This window comes from Dendroctonus ponderosae, unplaced genomic scaffold (genome assembly GCF_020466585.1).
Source record: "Dendroctonus ponderosae isolate FM_Combo_2020 unplaced genomic scaffold, Dpon_F_20191213v2 Dpon_F_20191213_4, whole genome shotgun sequence".
NCBI lineage: Eukaryota > Metazoa > Arthropoda > Insecta > Coleoptera > Curculionidae > Dendroctonus > Dendroctonus ponderosae.
Window position 1 is genome coordinate 5,282,389 of NW_026018611.1, and position 15,024 is coordinate 5,297,412.

Sequence of the window (15,024 nt, forward strand, 5' to 3'; positions counted from 1 at the left end):
AATCGTGCAATACAATGCAAATGGACATCATCTGGACTACAGACGGAGAGTAAGACATAGGGAATCGGTACCGGGATTCTATCGATACGATTTAATTTAATTTAACCTTTCTTGATACGAATTTGCAACAATCAACAATCAATCAGGCGATTTAAAATAGGTCCAACAGTTTTTCAAAAACTTTATTGATACGAATTTGCAACAATCAATCAGGCGATTTAAAATAGGTCCAACAGTTTTTCAAAAACTTTATTGTAGTGGCAATGTGCAATCTCATTTGCAATGATAAATACCCGGCCGTTTGAAGATGATTTTCAAAAGTTTGTAATACATTCTTCGGCAAATTGATGGACGATCCGCATTTTTTAGTGTGTATAATTGTGTGTGTACTTTAATTGGAAATTTAAAAGAAGGCGAAACTCGAACAGGCATTTAGTACATGAGCACCCTTAACCTAGTATTTACAGTATCTGCAGCTTCTCCCTTGATAATTTGTTGATTCATTGCTATCAGCGTTCTAAAATAAACTGCATCGAACACAATAATGTCACACTCAATAATTGATAAATCAAAATCACTGTCAGTTTAATAACGCAATGTGCATTTGAAAAGTTTATCAGATCTACAGATGCACCCGTACTAAGAGAAAAATGTCGAATTCAACGTGCATGTGTGCGTCCCAAGCCTCAGGCGCGAAGAGGCCGGAGTGGGGGTCGCCGTGAAAGAAAAAAATTGGTTCACCCTCCCATAAAAAGTCATCACTTCAAAAATTCATAGAAAATCACCTAGAAAGCCTGCATGGGCTTATATTTGTGCAAATAACTCGAAAACGAAGACAGATATGAAAAAACTGCAAGAGATCAGAAAATTCTTAAATTGAGCAGCAAATGCAAAAATGTGTTTGGTCGAAGTCAGTGGTGCACCACATAAAAGCTCGGGTGGGTAAAAGGGGTATGCGCCTGAAAAAAAAACTAGAATGGAAACTTTGGAAAGGTTGTGAATCACCCTGTATGTACCGAAATTTTCAAAGAAGTGGAGATCGATTTTTTCAAAAAACCAGCAACTCTCTCAAAGCGCCCCGAATTGTACTTACTTTTTGTCAGAAGGAAGCCAGGAATGCAAACATCATTGAAAAAAATGCTAGAATCTTCACAATAATGGTCTTCGTCATAATATCATATATAATATAATTCATAATATGCTTCGAAATAATGGTCATTTTCAGTTAATTGTTAGTAGCTTTGGAGCGGTAACGATCTTTAACCGTCAATATCTTTCGTATTATGCACCCAAAAACTTTGCATATTAAGTTTCTCAAATTGCCTAAAATTTTACTTCAGTTTGAGCTCAAGCAGGAGGAAAATGCAACGAAATCTTCAGTTTTTTTCCAAAAATCCCAAAGGCTCCTCTAAAGTAAACCAAATCCGGTTCGAAGAACCAATCATTTGTTCAAAAAGGCAACTCTTTCTACCTGTTTTTTGTCTTACAAAAAATAGAGGCTTTGATAAAGTTTTTTTGTTGAAGACAAATTTCAGCCGCCGCTGTTGGACGGAAGGCGTCCCGATGCCATCGGCTGAAACGCGTGCGCTACCGCGTCGGTGGCGCCCCGACGTGTGAACGCGACTCCCCAAACGACCTTGCAACGTCCTTCCTGCGAGAGTGTGTTGATAGTGGCCAGCGGAATCGGTCGTTTTGTGCGTGTTTCACCTCGTCTTCGCGCTCCAACACGACGCGACCAGTTTGCCGGCTTATCACCAGGTTTGTACCATTTTTTTCACGTTGGTAAACGTGCTGTTTTTGCTCTGGTTTTCCCATTTTGTCTAACGATTTTTCCGAACGTTAACTATACGATTACCGTCAAATATTCGAAACGATCAATCTGCAATTACCGGTTTGTTTATGTTTGTTTTTTGGACATTTTTCCTTAATTAACCGCTTTCTGTGAAAAAACCTAAACATCAAACCAAAAAAATAAAATTAAGTTCTTATCGAAGGGGGAACGGTTTTGTTTACATCCATTTTCCTGCGCGTCTCGCATACCAAGAGCGCAAAGTTAATAATTTTAAGTTTTTAAACAGTTTTTCCATTTGACGCGCCTGGGAGTGCACAATTTCACGTTCTATGCACACTTTTTCGGGTTCAACTAGACGAGGCCAAGAATGTGTAGAATAATCCATCTGAGTTCCATTCAATGTTTTGAAAAAAATCAACCTTTCAAGCTGGGAAACCTTAAAAAACCGCTGTGCGCTATGCAGGCAACTAAGTGAATGATCTCGAATGCATCAAAACAACTTTCGCAATTAACGCATGACATGTTGGGATAGTGCAAGATTATTGGGGTGATTCATTAAGAAAGGGCAGTATTTACATATAGATAAACACACAGGAGAAACGGTTCCTTAAAATAAGATAACTGAGTTCAACTGACAAAAAAATTGATGATTTTGATGAAAATTTCAGACAATAACACTTTAACTCGATCAATTTCTAGATGCTTCTAAATAATACAATTACAACCATTTCGTCTTGCCACAAATGCAAAAAGTATTTCTCATTGAATACCTTTTTGTAACGTTTTCCGGCAGAACTAAAAATCTATGGGCGAAAGGTCGGGCAATTGCGCTGGCCAGGTAGCAAAACCCCACATTTCCCGTCCCAATTCGGAGTAGTTTTCGGTTAAAAAAATCCTCTCGATCCTTCTGCATTGTGGGGGACCGCCTGGAATATTCAACGCCCAAACCAGGCCATTTTTTCGGTAGAGTTCCGCATAAAAGGTGTTTGAAATTATCGCCGTTTGTTTTGACTGGGCGGTTTAATCACCTGCACTGATTTAATCTTATCAAGAAAACTACTACTATTAATGAATTGTAAACTACAGGTACGTATGCATGTTGTATGCATACGTAATAATTTATAAATTTGATAATATCATATTTTTAAAACACTTGAAATTGGCGGAACGTATACAAGGCTTATAGCACATCATAAATAACTTTTGCGAGCGATTATTACTTGTTTGGTTATTTGACAACGCTAATACTATTGTTTATCAGCCCGTATTTATACAGAAAAATACCGAGTTTATGACCATTCAAGTTTCATCTTAGACATATACATACAAGGTGTCCCAACTTGTTTTCTTTACATTTTTGCAATACGACGTTGAACACTTTCAACCAAATAATACCGGTTGATCGCAAACTTGCTTTACTCTTTCGTTGGGACACCCTGTACATATTATAATGGCATAATATCTACGAAATTTTAGTCGAAAACCCCAAAAAGCTTTTGACTTTAGTCTAATAAAGCTTCAGCTCATAAGTGAAATATTTTAAGCGGCGGAGGTATCAGGTTGTAACGTAGCAACGGGCCGGCTATCTTGCATCTGGTATAAGTCGTATGTGTCCGAGGGAGACAACCGATAGTAGCTACGTTCTTGAATATAAGTTAGGAAAATAAGTTTGAGTGAGCGCGTGTCCTTCAAGCGAATACATATCTGAAGATGCTCACGATGCGTGCTAGCGAAACATCAGTACCAAATGGGTCATAAATTGTTCAAAAATGTCGACGGGATTTTAGCTGAACACCCGAGTAACTTTCGTCTATTCAATTTTAACGATTATTCAATAAACAACGTCGAAGCCGATCGCTTGGATACTCGGCCGGATTAAGATCAGGGCTGTACGCAGGCCATTGTGGCCGTGGAATTTCAACCAGATTTAAAAGTCGACTTGCATTATGAACCACATGCGGTCGTGCGTTATCACGCACAAGTATTCATTTATTCATTAATCATCCTCAAGAAACTACTGCCAGGCTCCTTCCTATACGACCTATTGTGTGGAAATCTGAGCAAATAAGTGAATTTTTGTTGAAAAACACAATTTTTTTAAATGATCATGGAACGGCAAATGCAAAGGCGAATTCCTCAAGCTAAAGTTTGCAATAATATGAAACTAAAATTTCCATTCAGTCAAGGCCACATTAGGAATCCAATGCGGAGCATCAATTAAAAATGCAATATTTATATAACTAAAGGATCAATGTAATTTTCAATAATGACTACTAGTTATGCAGAAAATCTGTGTTTTTTTATCATTATGTGGTATTTTCATCTGTGATATACAGAGTATCACTTCAAAGAATTACTTGCTTGGAAATGTCGCAGTTTTGAAAATTTTGCCCGTTTGTTCTGTTTTTTGAGTGAACACACTCAGACCATATCAAAGTTACACGGTTTTTAAAAGTGGAACAAATGAAGCCAAACCGGAAAAGCCCGGTTTTGCAAAAACACTTGATGATTTAGATATTTGTGTTTAAATATACATTTTATTAGCCGAAAGCTGAAATTATGTCGAAAAAATACGCCCAGGCCTGCGCGTGTTATCTTTAACATATCATTTTATTTTGGTGTGGAGCTATTTTTATTTCCAAAATAATAATGCTCGCCAATAATAAAATGTCATCTGGTCGGAGCATGATCCATTCGTTTATGCTACGTTGTAGCTGTTTTAGACTTAGTTTTCCAAATAGCCGACTGCTTCAGGCAGGTTTTTTTCCTGAAAATAGTCCATAAAATGTTCGGTGCGTAGGAGATAAAAGTTCACTCCCGATCATATTGAAAGTCGGAGGAGGCTATAAAATGACTGATTCAGACCGCCCATATTTCTGACATTTTCCAAAAAAAGTCCAGAAAATTTCAAACAAGCCTTAAACAGGATGTTATAAATACTTTAAAAGTTCCTTCCTATCTAGTCATTATCTGTCAAACTTCTGTCTGTTGAATTTAGTCGATTGTTTAAAGACGACCTGGAAATTTGCCAAGTTCAAGATAGAGAAGGCTTTTCTTAGGCGTTTAGTGCCATTTTTCCGACGAGTACAGCGATTTTAGCAAAGAAAACGCGAAAAAACCTACACGCTATCTGACGTTTGCTGTCAACTTGACAGCGGCCATTATGATATGCGCTTGATAGGAACCACACGGGACTTAATATGCACGTAAAGCGCCTGTTTGTAGATTTGAACACTTTTTGGAGGCTTGGTTCATCTGAAATTACCAAAAAATTCTTCTCTTTCCCATTTAAATTTAAATTAAAAAATAAAAAAAAAATTGTTGGACACTGCAGCCAGGCCAGTGGAATCTCAGCTTTATGGCGTAGTTAGTGCGTAATTAGACGTGTAAATACCTCACAGTTTGCGAAAAAAACCGACTGACATTGAATTTATTTTTAGTAGAGACGCCTCTGATGATTTGGGTGACAATTACTAATGCACAGAAACTACATCAAAAGGCAGACGATCTATTTTTAAGCTTAGTTTCTCGACTGATTCGTTAGTAGATTTTGCTTTATGCTGGAATTAAAAGGAAATTGGCTGTTGGTAGGAATTTGGTGCTGACGTTTCGCCGGCATGCATGATTGGCATCTCCAGAAGTGCATTTTCTTGGAGAGCTCACACCCAAACGCGAAAACTCTGATGCGAAACTAATTTTCCCATTCACGAACGTAGTTGACATCTGTTGTTCTCTCTCGCACTCATAGGAGTCTATGGGAGCTGCAAGAGGGCCTGTGTACTGCTACGTTCGAACTTGATACCCTCGGCGCTTAAAATATTTCAGTCTTGACCTGAAGCTTTTGAAAACCACTCGACTTCTTTCGGCTTTCCAACTAAAACTTCGTTGAAATTGTGGAATAACGATGATTTTCCGGATATTAGGACGAGGTTGATAGGAATTTGCTATCCTAAACTACCCCGAAAGTCATCGATTTTTTCGATGGCTGCAGAAGCCACAGTTTCAACTCCCTTCTTGAAAGCCAGACCAGAAGAAAAATCCACTTTTTCCCCAACTCAACAGGTAAATAAGACAAAACGGTCTGATGCCAGGAAATTGAACTGTTAACACTAATTCGGGCGAATAAAACTCATTTAAATGTTGGCGCACAATCGCACATGTGCTCTCAATTTGTTTAAAAAAATTAGTTAATAAAGCTATAAAATGGCGCCGTATCTCCTATTGACGCGGACATGTTAATTGGCCTTATTGGCGCTCATGGACATAAATTGGCAAATAATGCGTCGAAGAGTTATTGGAATTATTTTCTTCTATTGGAATTAAATTCTTCAATTTGGAATTTTTTCCTAGTGTTTTCCTTTCAAGAAATAACGTTTACGTGACGAAAAGCGGGTGATTTGCTTGATTGGTGCATTGCTCACAGGCGCGAAAGATGCACTGTTGCAAAATTTAATTAAATTATTCGGGATTGGGATTTAAAAACCATTATCCAAAGTCTTGGTTAGTGGAACTTACACATTATAACAAACGGTTTTTATCAGAAGTCTTTAATTTTTATGTCGTTTTTTAGTAATAAAATACTTAAAAAATCTAATTATTCCACATATGACTTGATTTCAACAGATTCACGTTCAAATAAGCAGCGAATTTCAAATTAAATCTGCATAATTTATACAGGGTGAGCCAACAGAAGCACGCCCTAATAATCGACGTAAACCGCAGCAGTTTGTGAGTTTTCAGTCGAAAAATGAAACGCAGTTCATTGACTGCGTCCTGATTGCACTTAATAATAACATATTTTATGATGTCAAGTGTGGTGATTTTATTTTTAACCTCGCTGTAATAAATAAGAAAAGTTGAGTGAATTAAACCGAAAAATCGAAAATACCAAAACAATGATAAGGCGAGGAGACACACAAACAAACGATGGCATTGACATTGGCACTGACCTTACGCTTTTAACAGCAAAACAACTGGATATTTATGTACCTTAATATTATTAACAAATACATTTATTTACTGATTAAAAGGCCGTTAAATCCAGGCTGGTCTGATTTATGCAGATGCAAATATGCGCAACTGGATGTTACTTAACTATTGATCAGTGGTTTGATTGATTAGTTGGCTCGATGCATCCGATTAAGATGGGTGGGTTTTGTGATGATTAGTTTTGGGCGATTTAAAAAAAAAATCAATCCAAAAAGGTGAGCGATCGTGACTTTTTTCAAATTTAAATTATATTTTGCAATCATTTTGCATTGAGTGCAGTCAACGATAATTGAAAGTTTTGAATTGCAAATTGCCATTATATTTTAGCTGGAGTTAAGTCAATATTGCAACATTTGAATAATCAATGAATACTATCGATGTAGGAACTGGCATGGGCACCGTTATTTACGTTGATCGCCACTTAACAGTTTTGCTTTTTCTTGTTCCTTCAGGCGGCCCAGTCTTGTTTTGCTTGAATATTTCCATGTAAATTCGTTCATTTTTATGGGCCAACATTTTTTTTAATTCTTTGATTTTAATTAAAATATTTTCCAAAAACGTTTTCGGATTAGTTCTCAAACTCTGTGTTTTTTTGGCGTCAAAGTTGGCAGCTTGTCGGTTAATTAAACAATTAACCAGTTGATTTACGTCGCAAATCTAATTTTCTTCACTTAATTTGTTTACGTGGCTGCGAACTTATGAAATGATAAGGCTTTAATTATGTTATTCTGGAGTTTTGAGCCGTATTATTAGCATATGTGTATAATTTTTGACTTTCTTCCAATATTCCCAAATGATGTTCAAAGAAACATTGGCATTTATATTTAGCCGCGGTTAGTAAGCTTGCATGTGAGCGAGTAATTAGAGTTTACACATTTTCGGTGTCAAATTGGACAATTTCGATCCGCAAGGAGCATTGATGAAATATTGTACAAAATTATCAGGAAGTTGGCAGTAGTTTTGGGTAAAAAACGCGGTTTGTAGGAATACAGAGTTGCCTTTCTTGCGTACTTCCGAGGTTCCTACGCCGCGCAGTGTTGCCCGCTTGTTTCACTCATCAGCTATTTTTCGTTCGTAAAGCATCAAAGAGAAATTGGAAAATGTTTTAAATGTTTTTCGACTCTTGAGAAAAATGTGAAAAGGCAAGACAGACAGCCGTTTTAGGTCCATCAGACGTTCGACCATTAAGGCGCATTAAACGGGGCAATAAACTCCAATTTAAGCTGATTGTGCCTCAATTCAACAGCCATAATGTTTGAAATCGAGATCTGGTACAACTCTGCTGGGTTTATTAATCCGATATGGATTGACGTTAATGTGGAGTTATTTTCGAGCCATGATCGTTGTAAGCAGCAGAAAAATGTGTATCTGCAATGCTGTCCGAAATAGATCAAACTGATTTAATTATGGAATTGACCTGATGTGGCCCGAGGATGTGTTTCCGATTCGTATTTGAACGCATTGAGGTACTGACATTTTGATATTTTAGTTAGAGGATAGGATTTAACTGGTGACTTTATAAGATACTGCCAGACGCCATCGACTCAAACGCCCTGTATATGTGTACTCGACAGCTTTTCAGCTACGGTTTAGTACTTTGTCCGGAAACCTCAAACCGCTCAAATGATCCAGGAATGCCCAGAAATGGAACTTACTGATGAGCAATAAGAGGAAAGGATGGCTAATGTTGATTGGTTTTGGTCTTTAATCAAAGAAGAGAAATTACTTTTTTGTGCCTATATTTTTTATTGTTTTATGGTTTTTAAATTTAATTTAATTAAAGTGTCTTTTACAGATTGTGAAAATCTCAAATCGATTCTTGTCTTAGATTAGAAGTCCAGTTTTTTAAAGATTGTCTAGTTGTATGAAAACATTCATTTCTAGGCAAACATTTTGAAATTTGGCAATCATCGAAGTTAAACGTGATTTGAATGATTTTTTCGGAATTTTCAGACTACGGTGTCTTTTGTTTGGTTTTGGTTGGTTTGTCTTTGGTTTGGCGAAAATTTTAAGTCGCTCTGGATTGTCTAGGTTGAATCACAAATTTTTATAGAGAAATCGCATTTATGTTAAATCATGGTTTTCTAGGTCAATATTTAGACAGTCGGCAAAAATTAGGATTTTGTGCGATTTGAATGAACTTTTTTGCATGTGCATATTGAGGTATCTTCTACAGTCTGAAAATATCACGTTCCTGCTTGCTCTGGATCAAAAGTATGGATTTTTCAAACAAAGGCGTGCGAATTTCTAACCAAATTCAGAAAGTCGCAAAATTTAGGATCTCGTGCGATTTGAATGAAAATTTTAGGAGTTGCAGATTGAAATGGCTTCTGTAGATGTTGAAAATATCACGTTGCTGCTTGCTCTGGATCAAAATTTTGGATTTTTTAAAGAAAATCCTGCATTTGCATTAAATAGTTGTTTTCTAGGCCAACATTCAGAAAGTCGAAAAAAAAATAGGATCAAGTGCGATTTGAATGAAATTCTTAGAAGTTGCAGATTGAAGTGTTTTCTGTAGATCCTCAAAATATCATGTTGCTACTTGCTCTGGATCAAAAGTATGGATTTTTCATAGAAAGTCGTTCATTTGTGTTGAAAACTTAATTTCTAACCCAAAATTCAGAAAGTCGCAAAATTTAGGATCTCGAGTGATTTGAATGAAAATTTTAGAAGTGTCAGACTGTAGTGGTTTCTGTAGATCCTGAAAATATTACGATGCTGCTTGCTCTGGATCAAAAGTTTCGATTTTTTAAAGAAAAGCCTGCATTTGCATTAAAATGTTGATTTCTATGCCAACATTTAGAAAGTCGAAAAAAAATTAGGATCATTTGCGATTTGAATGAAAATTTTAGAAGTTGCAGATTGAAGTCTCTTTTGTAGATCCGGAAAATATCATGTTGCTACTTGCTCTAGATCAAAAGTATGGAGTTCTTAAAGAAAAGCCTGCATTTGCATTAAAACGTTGATTTCTAGGCCAACATTCAGAAAGTCGACAAAAATTAGGATCAAGTGCGATTTGAATAAAAATTTTAGAACGTGCAGACTGAAGTGGCTTCTGTAGATCCTGAAAATAGCCTGTTAGTACTTGCTCTGCATCAAAAGTATGGATTTTTTAAAGAAAGTCGTTCATTCGTATTGAAAACTTAATTTCTAACCCAAAATTCAGGCAGTCGCAAAAATTAGGATCAAGTGCGATTTGAATGAAATTCTTGGAAGTTGCATATTGAAGTGTCTTCTGTGGATCCTGAAAATATCATGTTGATACTTGCTCTGGATCAAAAGTGTCAATTTTTTAAAGAAAAACCTGCATTTGTATTCAAAAGTTGATTTCTGGCCCAACATTCAGATAGTCGGCAAAAGAGGCAGAGATCGACTGGGATTTAAATGAAACTTTTAGAGGTTGCAGAGTAGAGTATGGTCTATAGATGCTGAAAATATCATATTGCTACTTGCTTTGGATCGAAAGTCTCGATTTTTTAAAGAAAAGGCTGCATTTTGAAAGTCGACCAAAATCACGATCGAGTGCGATTTGAATGAAATGTTTCGAAGTCGTAGAGCGAGCTCTTCTATGGATTCTGAAAATATCACGTTCTTACTTGCTTCGAATCAAAAGTTTGGCTTTTTTAAGGAAACCCCTGCACTTGCATTAAAACGTTGATTTCTAAGCCAACATTCAGAAAGATCCTAAAAAATCAGGTTGCTACTTGCTTTGGATCAAAAGTCCAATTGAGCCAAATTCCTTTCATATTTCGTCAAAAGACCGACAGAAAATCGATCGTCTGTTGGTGTTTCGACGAAGCATCAAAACTGAGTCAAGAAACCTTTCGGTTTTACTGACTTTGTTGACTTTCTCCTCAAAAAAAAAACTTAGAAACAATGTAACTTTTGCAATTAGATCATCAGCTATTGCTGCCTTGTAAGGAATAAGACCAATTTCGCACCACCTTCTATCAATGAACATGGAGTTAGCATGAAAAGAGCATTCTGTTTGTTTCAGATCTATTTGAAAATGGCATCCGAACAAGATAAATGTGGCCTCAGTTCATTGCTTCTTCCAATATCATGCCGAGACAGAGCCGAAGCTTTCGCTAGAAGCCTTCAGTCTCGTCTCAGTTCTTTGGGCTCAGACAGTTCGACGGAGGAGAGAAGCTGGTTGGGTTCTCACGAAAGCACAGTCGCTCTTACACAGCCCGTTCTCAATCCCGACGCCGAACGGTATTTGGCGCTGGACATCCTGGAGTCGCCTTGCAGTCCACACGAAGAGATCGAGGAGACCGAGGTGCACAAGCTGCTGAACAAAGATCGGTTAAGGGAACCGAATGGCGAGTGCCGGCTGCCCAAGTTGAACGAGAATGAAGTAAAATGTAATGGGCAGACTAACGGCTTGGTCCCTCATTATTCTGGAGACAGTGACAGTGAGGTGTTCTACGACCTGGATGATGATTCTTCGACTCAGCTTTATACAAATGGATTCGCTCATTCACAAGCCACGTCCAGTAGCAACACGTACGCCACTTCATTGGATTGCACACCGCAGCCTTCGGTCAGTGATGAGCTGAGCACTTTGAGCCTGAAGGACGACATCTCATTGGTTGAGGCGGGCAGCATCTGTGAAGACTGTGAGAAGAATCGGGAGGAGGGCAAAGATGCAACCTTAGAGACTGATGTTAGCCACTTAGCAGTACCTGAAGGGCCGACGTTGGAGTGTCGCGCCGATGCAAAAGAAGAGCCAGTTGAGGAGGCTGGTCCGAGTGACGAGCCGGACGAAGCAGCTGATGGTGAAAACGATAATGAACCGATACCGCGAGTTCGGAGATGTTCCTCTTTGAAGACCGGCAAAACACCCCCGGGGACTCCGGGCAGGAAGAAAATTGTGAGATTTGCAGATGTGCTGGGTCTCGATCTGGCGGACATTCGGACGTTTTTAGATGAAGTCCCCAAAGTTCCCAAGTCGGCGTACAACGACCTCAGCGACGTCGATCTGTCCGATTCATCGGACATTTGTCCAGTTAGTCACGGTATCCAGTTCCATGGCATCAGAGCGGAACGCATCTTGGTGCCTCTGTTCGAGCAGCCGTCCGGACTGCCCAATTTCCTGGATCTAGTCAGAGACCAGCAGGTGTGTCTCGAAAATGCCTTAGTAGAAGATCCGATTCTATTTTTGATAAAAGGAACAGTTCGCGTTCGCAACTTAGACTTCCACAAATCTGTACATATCCGATATAGCATAGACTCTTGGAGCACATATGCCGACGTCCAGGCGACGTACCTCAACAACTCTTGCGACGGCTTTTCGGACAGGTTTTCCTTTAGAATTTACGCGCACACTTTGACGATTGGCCAGAAGATCGAGTTTGCCTGTCGATTTCAGTGCAAAGGGTGCCAATATTGGGACAGTAATGGAGGACGAAACTACTGCTTCCATTGCTTACCTGTCGCTTCCAACAACACCACAACCCCGGTCTTAATCAATCTTGGACATGCGGATTGGGGTGCCAGCTTTTATTAGTAAGTATTTGGGGTTTTTTCAACCTCTTCTCTTCTCTCTTTCTTGATCTGAATATCCATTATTAATTTTTTTGTTTGTTTTGATTATTCCCCTGTTATACAGGGTGATTCACAACCTTATGGATACAGAGCAGGGGCGGAGGACCTCAAAACAAATCGAGTTTCCATTTAAGTTTTTTTTCTCAGGTCCATGGCCCATGGCTAAAAAGATACAGGGTGTTTAAGGTTCAAAAAAATGTTGGTATTTTCTCTTTAACTCCTACAGTTTATGAGATATTTTGCTCAAATTTTTAACGTAGGCTAATGTTTAGACCGTTTACCCGTAGGTAAGGCGACTGGTTGTGAAACTCTACAGGGTGTTTTTTTACCCCCCAGAACTTTTTTGTGGTGCGCCACTGACTTCGACCGAACACATTTTTACACTTGCTGTTTAATTCAAGAATTTGCTGATCTCTTGCAGTTTTTTCGTATCTGTCTTGGTTTTCGAGTTATTTGCACAAATATAAGTCCATGCCATTTGGGCGATTTTCTACGAATTTTTAAATACATTTTTTTGTATCCTTTTGTTCACATTTTTCTGTCAAGGCTTCAAGTGAAAGTTGAAGCAAAAATAGTGATGACTGACGAGTTAACTTTAAAATTTATTATTTTCTTACTTTAATTTAATTTACAATAAATGAGGTTTATCGGCTGTAAGCTAATCCAAAAAAAATAAACAAAAATGTAACGAATATTTCAACTTATTATGAAAATAATTTCTTTCACAAAAAAATGTGAACAAAAGGACGCAAAAAAATTATAAGAAAATTAATTGAAAAACACCCAGGAACCCTACCTACATCGACTTATATGTGTGCAAATAACTCGAAAACAAAGGCAGATACGAAAAAACTATAAGAGATCAGAAAAGTATTAAATTGAACATCAAATTCAAAAATTCGTTCAATCGAAGTCAGTGGCGCATTATAAACAAGTTCGGGGGGGTAAAAGGCGGTATGCCTCCAGAAAAAAGCACACCCTGTAGATTTTTACAACCGGTTGCCTTACCTACGGGCAAAGGGTCTAAACATTAGCCTACGTTAAAAATGTGAGCAAAATATCTCATAAACTGTAGGAGTTAAAGAGAAAATACCAAAATTTTTTTGAAACTTAACACCCTGTATCTCGTTAACCATGAACCTGAAAAAAACCTTAAATGGAAACTGGACTTGTTTTGAGGTCCTCTACACGCCCCCTGCCCCGTGTCCATAAGGTTGTGAATCACCCTGTATAACGGGGATAGACTTTTTTTCAAGCTCACTTATTGACAAGAAGAAGTTAACGCAACGTAGCAAACGTAGTCTTTAAAATATATATTTTTTTAATTGGAGCGCACCGGTTTTGGGTCAAAAGTGGTCGAATTTTGCAAGAATTGAATGCAGTTTTAAGGGTGTTTAGATGAAAGTGTCTCCTGTTGACTGTGGAAGTCCCAACTCTCTCTATTTGAGCTGGATTAAAAGTCCGGATTTTCGTTGTTAGAAACTTTCAGAAAGTTGGCAAAAATCATCGATTGAAGGCGAACTTAATGACATTTTACAAAGTTTCAGATTGAAGTATTTTCTATAGGGTCTGAAAATATCACATGGCGACTTGTTCTAGATTAGGAGTTAAGATTTTTTTCAAAAGAGCGTGTATTTGCATTAAAACTTTGCTTGCTAAACTTTTGCAAAAATCGACATTGCATGCGCTTTGATTAAAATCTTCACCACTCACCGATTGAGGAATCTTCTATACATAGATAGCGAGAATATCCAATCGCACCCTGCCCTCGAATAGAAGTTAGCAGTTTTTAAACAAGAGCGCGCCAGCACATTTTAAGACATGCCTTGGTCGCAATTTTCGGAGAATTATCCTAATTAACGAGCAACCTGTATATAAAATTCCCAGTTCATTGTATTTCAGGTTTTATTTTATTTTTATATTCCTGGTCCAAAAAAATGCTAAACATCGTCTTGTGTTCGGTGTTTTCCAAAAGTTTCAATGCTGTTGAAGATGAACTGAAGGTTATTATTAATTTAATACTATTTCTAGATGCAGTAAATCGAAAACGACCATAAAGTGTTTAACAGATAGACTTGGAAATGCACATGTCGTGTTTTAGTTCCAAGCATTGATGTGTTTGGGTTAATTTCGATTTAGAATTGGCCAGTTGCCATACAGCTGACCAACAGAACCTCAAGTGTGCAACAATCAAGTTTGTTTTTAATTAAATAATAAAGGCAAAGCATTGCTTTTGTATTTAAGGTGTAACAAAAATTCGAGGGTGTTTTATCATAATGCGCAAGTGATTTAGGGACTGTGTGTAGAAGGTTTTATGAGGTTTCTTTAAATATGTTCTCTGAGAAAATAGCGATGTCCGAAATCTTTTGCGCTTCTTTAATTTACTAATTGAAGTTTTATAATCCTCTAGTTTTAATGTCGAGAAGATTCGGATCGACACATGTTTGAAGAATAAGTTTCAAAATACAGTTGAGAAAACCGCCGAAAATCAATTTCTTCGAATCGAAACCCCCATTTTTGATAATTTTGTCTGATTCAGTATTAAAATTAATTGTAAGTTTGTGTAAGGTTGTCTATTCCAAAAGTGTGTAGTTTTCGAAATATTATCGGGGGTAATTGCACAAGTGCTTCAAAATTACCGATAATTTTGCATGAAAGCTTGTTGTCTAAAAACTGCATGAGTTTATTTTCATATT

At 37.6% G+C, this 15,024-nt stretch overlaps 1 protein-coding gene across 3 annotated transcripts in view; it reads left to right on the forward strand.

Annotated features, from left to right (window-relative positions):
• The first annotated feature begins 1,620 nt into the window (after nucleotides 1-1,620).
• LOC109544063 (glycogen-binding subunit 76A) overlaps nucleotides 1,621-15,024 on the forward strand; it is a 16,093-nt gene continuing 2,689 nt past the window's right edge. The window contains exons 1-3 of one of the 3 annotated variants that reach the window (XM_019914081.2): nucleotides 1,621-1,758; nucleotides 5,716-5,854; nucleotides 10,779-12,289. In XM_019914081.2, coding sequence (XP_019769640.1) covers nucleotides 5,774-5,854; nucleotides 10,779-12,289 — 1,592 coding nt within the window. In that variant the 5' untranslated portion in view covers nucleotides 1,621-1,758; nucleotides 5,716-5,773. Of the gene's footprint in view, nucleotides 1,759-5,715; nucleotides 5,855-6,920; nucleotides 6,997-10,778; nucleotides 12,290-15,024 lie in introns of those variants that run through there. The other 2 variants (XM_019914084.2, XM_048665545.1) reach the window with 2 other exon arrangements.